The following is a 7,297-nucleotide window of genomic DNA, read 5'->3' as shown; positions in this document are numbered from 1 at the left end:
ACTATCTCCTAGATCTACAAAGAGTTTCTCAGGAGCATGTTCCTACAGTTGAGGTTTGTCATCCGCTGTAAAGGAAGCTGCAGTGCTCCAGTGCACTTCTCTTCTGCAGGGGAGAGGAGGTGCCAAGGATCCCAGACCTTCTGCTGCCTTGGTTCTCATGAGCAGCACTCACCCAAGGCTTCCCTGCAACACGTTCCCTCCTTTCTGATGCCACTCCCTCTCCAATGCACACACTTGCCCTTTTTATCTGACCCTGACCTGTCACAGCAGGCCCATGGCCAAAACCATGCCCGCCTCCCCTCCCAGGATCTGATGAGATGCTTTCCTTCCTAGTAGTTGAGCCTTACTTCCCGTACCTCTTTTGTCTCACAGAAGCCCAGTGGCCGAGTATTAGTTTGCACTCCTGGAACCCTGCTGCTACAACAGTGTCTGGCCCCCTGCGGGTGGCTAGTGGACACATACTGGAATCCCAGATGGGAACCGTGCATGCTCTTGAGAATCCATCCCTAAAGAAGTAAAATGTTTTTAAAAAGGAACTGGAGAAGCACCACATCTGTCTCCACCCTGAGGTCTCATCTTGACAATCACTAAGTCACTCTTCCCCTGCAATACCTCTAATGAGATAAGACATTACTTTTCACATTTGAATCCTCAGTAAGAATACAACAGTTTTCCACATACTAGTGTCTTGAGATTCAGAAAAAGGGGACAAAGTCAGAATTGGATATAGAATTCAGGTTTTTTTTCTTCAGAGACACAGTTTATACAACTTTCAACATTTATACTTTTAAACAAAATGAGCAAAAAATACACTGAGTGCTAAAAAATCAAAACAGAAGTAATACAATTTTAATTTCAATCTTTAAAAATACAGAAATCAGGAAGTAAGAATTCTAAATACAACTTTAAGCAAGTCACTTGTCTTCCCCTATAATAATAATATAAGCTACTTAAAGACTTACAAATTCAGAGTAAAACAGGAACAAAATAAATACTGTACACTTTCCCTGCCTGCAGGCAAAAGATGGGAAATACTGTTCTGAATAAAACAAATGCTCTCAAAGCTCCAGCGTCCCACTCCCAGCCACACCCCATTTCACTGTCACACAGTGTGTTTCTGTAGTCAAAAGGACACATTGCACACACACTGACTGCCTACACACAGATGTAACACTACTCTGCACACACCCCAAACAATGAGAGTAACAGTCACCAGGGACCACGGACATAAAAACCAGTAAGGAAAGTCAGGCTAGCAAAACATTACTACAAAACTAGTAAGTACCAGAGCCAACAACTGTCCTGTTTTCAAATTTCACAGAGTCAAAACCCCTAAAACCAATACTTACCCCTTTCCCATTACCGCCCTCCAACACCCCCAAAAGAAAACTTGCTGAAACACTGGCAAAGTTAGATGTTTCACAATAAATGTGAAAGCTCACACTATATAATCTCTTAAAATGAACCTTTTTATCCTTTCCACAGCATGAAACTGTTATGGCTTAATTATATTAAGAGTAGAAAAGTCTTTTCCAAAGGAAATACAGTCCGCGAAGATGCACGTGCATTTCCTATCAGTGCTATTTCATACATAACAACTGCATGACTTGCCTGTGCGGTCAAGAGCTGCTTTTGGAAAAACTGAGGTTACAGCATTTGATTCAGTCTAACCATAAACTGTAAGGCCCTTAGTTTGGTTTAGGTTTCTTTTGCAAGATAAAATAACCTTGGGGTTCACTTAGCAAGTTACACCTCAGGTCCCTGACTATATTGTATAAGTTATATGCATGCTTTGTGAAAATAAAATGTTACTTATGAATCTTAGGAGGAAAAAAATTATTCTAGGCAAGGAATCAACTCTACTAATGCTAATGCCGGCATTTCTTATCAAACAAAATCCAAAGAAATATAAGCATATGTCTTGGTTATTTTATTCCTGCAAAATAGTATATATTCGAGCACTTATGATAATTGTTTTGGTAAAAAAATATGGAGGGAAAATAGCTGATTATATTGAAAAGAAAAAAGCTACTAAAGACAAACCTTTTAAGTTACATTTATGACTGCTTTCTGTAATGAAGTGAATCTAGAGTATCACAGGTCTTGCATAGGTAAACTACTTGGAGGTCGAGGGCTACGTGGTAGCCAGGGTTTCATTAATGAATAGTGCAGAGCAGGTAAATTTGTTGGAAGAATCGCTGGATACATCCTTTAAAAGATTTTAAACAAAAAGTGTAATGTCACAGTTAAGACAAAGCCGTAAGAAAGTAAAAGGGCACCAAGGGTTATGGGAGACCTAAGGGCTTCTCCGGTGCGTGCTATTTGTGTCTCTCCTGTAAAAAAGGGGAGACCTACTACAGAATACTAAAACCATGGGAGTGATAATATGCCAGCTGCTTTGAAAATAGACATCTGCTTTTTTAAAAACTTTTTATGTTTATAGAAAGGGTATCAAATATTTAACTTATAGCATGAGAGCAAAATAAAGAAAAGGCTTAGGAGTTAAGTACGAAGGTTAAATATGCTCAACCGCAGTTTAATGAGCACACTAATTCATTTTTCTGTCTAGCTTCAAGAACATATACGGACAGCATCCACAAAACAAGTAGAGGCTGCAGTGTCAAAGAACACGGTCTGTGTAAGGAAACAAAGGATCAGATTTCAAAGCCGCTGTGTGTCCCTAGGCAAATCTCTCTCCTATCTCAGTTACATTGGTCACTATTACTGACTAGCTTTTCCTAGATTCGATGCTTAATTTTTTGAGATTGTATCAGATAAAAGTCTAGGGTACCATTAACAGTCTGAAAGCCTTGGCTCATCTTTGCTGTCTTTGTGGTGCTAGGGATAAAACTCAGGGCAAGACCTTCTCTCTTACACACGAGAGAAATTAGTTTAATATATAATGGGAAAGACGAATTTGAGGAATTTTTACATTTGCATTATGAAGTTTCTTATTTCTCTATGTGAAAACTAGAGATTCACATTTGCTATGACAGTTCTTTCTAGCAGCAGTACACTAGGCCATACGATGATTCCCACCAGTTCTCGGGGACTGTCACCACGGCAGAACATCTTCTGAAGCAAGCTGTGACACCTTTCCACACTACCCATGACCTTCCTCTCCCTATGCTATTGGGACCTAACTCAGAGCTGTCATTGCCGAGTTCTTCTTCCTAGTCCCTATTTCCCCCAGTTCCATGGGTAGCTGCTACGTCATTATAAATTCATCACCTGTTTTATCTTTTGTACCTCAAAAGTATGTCAAATCTGGGAACAGCACTAATTTCTCTTTGAGAGAAAACCTAAAGCTAGGTCTTCTGCTGTGCTAAATAATCTTCACCAACTTGATGAGCGCTCTTACTCTTGTGTTCACAAACCAGCTCACTTCTTGTTCTTGCACTTCAAGCGCCTTGTTAGGAATGGCTCGGGGTTCCGTAGCACGCTCTGGCGTACAGCACATCAAGTGTGGTGCATAGAAGCAGTTCTCACTACGTAGTTCTCTACGGGCGTACTCATCATCAGCTGTAACTCAATAGTTAACTGCTGTAATGCTTAACAATGCTGGTCTTCACTGAGTATCATCAAGTGCTTTTTATCAAAACTTACAAACACAAAACAAGGGCTCAGAAGTAAAACTCAGAATAACTTACTGACTCCGGGCTGCTCAGCCGACATACGGCAGAGCATGGACCACACACAGGCCTTTTGCTTCCCTCCAAGCTTTACCACGGTCACAACCTTTCGTCACCAACAAGTTACTGGCTTGTGGACTTTTTCTTAAACGTTAAAGAAGAGGGATCTTTTTTTTAACACTTCCACCTGTACAGTGGATGTCTCAGTTGAAACTAATGAAGTTAGACTGTTGTGTTTTGCTCTCTTTTACAAATGCTCACCTTCTGCTCAAGTATGCTTGAAGTGAAAACAATACCGCTAGCCTCCTGGAGAAGACACCTTCACAGGCAGACAAAAACTAAAACTGAGATTCCTCTACAGTACTAACTAGCTCTGGGCACATGATGGATGTCGGATAAATACCTGATCATATGAATAAATACAGTGAAATACACTGAAAAGCAATTAATTAGGATGAGCAAAACACAGAATAGTATTCACCTAGTATCTAAGTATTAAGCTAAGTTTTTAACAAGTCATATAGGTGGACTTGTCTCCTCTGAGTTTGTGGTTTCAGTAGATGGTTCAATTCTGTGAATTTCAATGTATTCCAAAGATCCTGAACTACTAAGCTGCCAGTTTTGTATTGTTAACTATTCACCAATACTGGAGAGCATGATATTATCTAATGTTGTGAATTACAGTACAGTAGATTCCAGGCTAAGGGTCACTTAGTTGAATTACAACAGGGTAACTACTGCTATTAAAGCTGCATGGTGATCATTAGTTCTCAGTTTTACATTTTATCTGCTTATAACTACTAAATGCTATCACTGCCGTCTTCTTACTTAAGCTGTGGTACACTACTTATAAATGAGACTACCTATAACTGTTGAGCCCAGATCCTGGCAGTTCACACCTCAAAGTCCAGCCATTTCTATGGGATAAAAGGACACACCACAGTTGGGAACTATATAAGAGGTCTGACTAGAAAAGTCACTGGCTGGCTGCCTGAATTTTTATCAACTCAGAAGATACATGGATTCTTACTTAGTGGCTATATTAACTTGCTAAAGTTTTGTAATTTAGTCAGTTTTGGGTTAAAATGATCAAAAATGAATCCACAGTATTGTTACTTAAAAATTCCAAATACTGGTAATAACTCATAATTAGTGTTTATCAGCCTAAAGACACAGGGTGGATACTGGACACAATTTTAATTCATAAAAATAAGGTTTTAATTTTTATGATCATAAAAAGTAGCTAAACTACTTTTGTTGTTAAAAAAAATCCAAGTCATTATAACTGAAGAAAGAAATCATCCTGCTTATTTCCTAACACAAAATAAAAATGTGTATTCCAACAAAAGAGAAAGCAAAGACATCACAGTGATACATTGTAGGAAGGTGAGGGGCCAGTCAATCCAGAGTTTTGCATCTTGAGATACAACCAGTGCCTGGACTGCATTCCTCTCTCTAATAGTTATGGCATAGTGCAGGCAGGGGTTAGAGAGGCTTCTACAGATACTAAGAATTCCAAAAAAGTCCTCCCTGACACCCAAAGTGAATTGAAACTTGGGTCCAGACAATCTAGACCAAAATGGTGAACTCATAACTTCCTTATCTCTTGAAATATTGTAAAAGACACAATACTATTCCTCTTTGGAAATACATCTTTTGAATGCAACTATGAAAGGTACATAATTCTTTTCTTACAACTTAATGCCTAGTGCAGAAGGAAAAGTCCAGCTACTTTGTGGAGTGAGAAAGACGAAAGTCCATTATATAGTCATATTTCTCCAGAAAAATAAATTTCATGTCATTTGTCTTTGTAGTAATTTGTAAAATATGATACCATCAGACCCCCAGTATCAATTTATTTTAATGCCATGAGGGGAAAATAGGGAGACTAAAAGATACTAAAAACTATTACAAGCAACTGAAAACTTGGCATTAGTGAAAGTTGTTTATAAAGGATATAAATAATTATCTTAACTAAAGCTCAACCAGACACTTAACCTCCATATGCTACTAGCCAAGACAGATGGAAGAAACTGCAAAAAGCACCCATTGTACTCCAAATATGTATTCTTCAGAAAATTAACACACACACACACACACACACACACACACACACACACACACACACAGATCTATTCCACATGCTTGCTTCTATACAACTTAATATAGTATAGTCCTATTGTATTACAGCTTTTATGCAGATTTTAACATCATAAATCAAATTGTATTTCTAAAAAACTTATGTCTAGACAATAAAAGCATGGTAAGATATAACCTGTGGTAGATGTTGGTTGGCTCCTCCAACATCAGCAGTATGAAGAAGGCCCTCTGTAATTATAAAGGTTTCTGAAAAAACTACAAACGTGACATTTTAACCAAACTTATACTTTCCCCATTAGTAGGAAAAAGATATTAAAGCTGTTCTCTTTGGGACCTAGATATCATCAGGAGAAATGAAAATGAAACAAGCCTGTTTCTTTACATGTAGAAGAAAACCACAATGTCGAAAGAAATGAGAAATGAGGACTCTTTTATGTGGTTCTTAAACATTGGCTATAAAGGTGTTTCCCTGCAAGGAGAAGAGTCTTGGGTCATCTCAGTATGTTGGGGGCGGGGTTACAGTGGAAAGGCGGGGTGTAAGGGAATCAACCTGGATAACAGTATGCACCTTGGATGTTAGCAAAAGCGAAGCTAATAGCTTATAAAAAACACATGAAATATATAAAATAAAATGATTTCATATACATCTTAATTTAAAATAATTAATGCATCAAATCCCTGTTTAAGACTTTAACCTGAATATCAAATTTAAGAGTCCAGACTAGCTACTGTTACTGTGGCTCTTCCCCACACGTAACACACACACTATCAAAAATAATTTAAAAACCTTCACATTCTTAAATCTAAATCAGTGAGATATTTCTCCAGAAATCTTCCAAATAAATAGCTTTAAAAAAGAAAGAATTTAAAAGCTGTTAACTTTAAAAAAAATCTGTTAAATAAATTATTGATAATTCTTTATCCTACTACTGAAAATAAATCAAGACACTACCAACAACAAAATTAAATTCAAGCCCTGACAAGAGACCCCTTTCCAGTTCCAGGTCTCTTTTTAAGGTTCTACCCTCCTTCTTCCTCTCCCCACCAGGTCCAAGGGTTATTGCTGAGTGGGCGTGGCACAGTGAAAGCGCAGCTCCTTCTGTCTGGTCTCGGCAGTGCTCTGACTGTACACACACTGGTCCAGGCCTGGGCAGCGGAAACCCCGGCTCCCACACCCCGAGACGGCCTCCAAAGGAAGAGTGACGGAGACAGCAGCTCTGTCACACAAAGAAGCGTGCGTGGCCATTTCTGTTCAATTTAAGGATCTTCCCAAGACGTTGCTTGGCTGTTGCCATTCCTTTTTTTTGGGCGCTTACCTATAAAACACCAACAACACTGTTAATACTCACAAAAAGTGTATGTGTCATGTAATACCCAGGAGAGCTTCATAGCAAAGAAATGTGTGGGGTCACATCTCTGGACTTCATGCCTTAAAAACCCTTCCACTTGAGCACACAGAAGAGAAAGGGCAGCGTCCCTCCAACCATGCTTCATCAACAAAGAAGACCACGATTTTCTGCGTTCCTCATGAACCACTCACTGCCCTCCTAGCCTCAGGTCACGCT

At 38.9% G+C, this 7,297-nt stretch overlaps 1 protein-coding gene across 1 annotated transcript in view; it reads right to left on the bottom strand.

The window, feature by feature from the left end:
• Positions 1-720: 720 nt before the first annotated feature.
• Positions 721-7,297, bottom strand: part of Kdm7a (lysine demethylase 7A) — a 62,775-nt gene continuing 56,198 nt past the window's right edge. The window contains exon 20 of the mRNA XM_040728498.1: positions 721-7,048. Coding sequence (XP_040584432.1) covers positions 6,990-7,048 — 59 coding nt within the window. The 3' untranslated portion in view covers positions 721-6,989. The remainder of the gene's footprint in view (positions 7,049-7,297) is intronic.

The sequence above is a fragment of the Mesocricetus auratus genome, unplaced genomic scaffold, assembly GCF_017639785.1.
Source record: "Mesocricetus auratus isolate SY011 unplaced genomic scaffold, BCM_Maur_2.0 Super-Scaffold_100019, whole genome shotgun sequence".
In the NCBI taxonomy this organism is placed as follows: Eukaryota; Metazoa; Chordata; class Mammalia; order Rodentia; family Cricetidae; genus Mesocricetus; species Mesocricetus auratus.
This window is presented reverse-complemented; position numbering and strand designations above follow the sequence as displayed.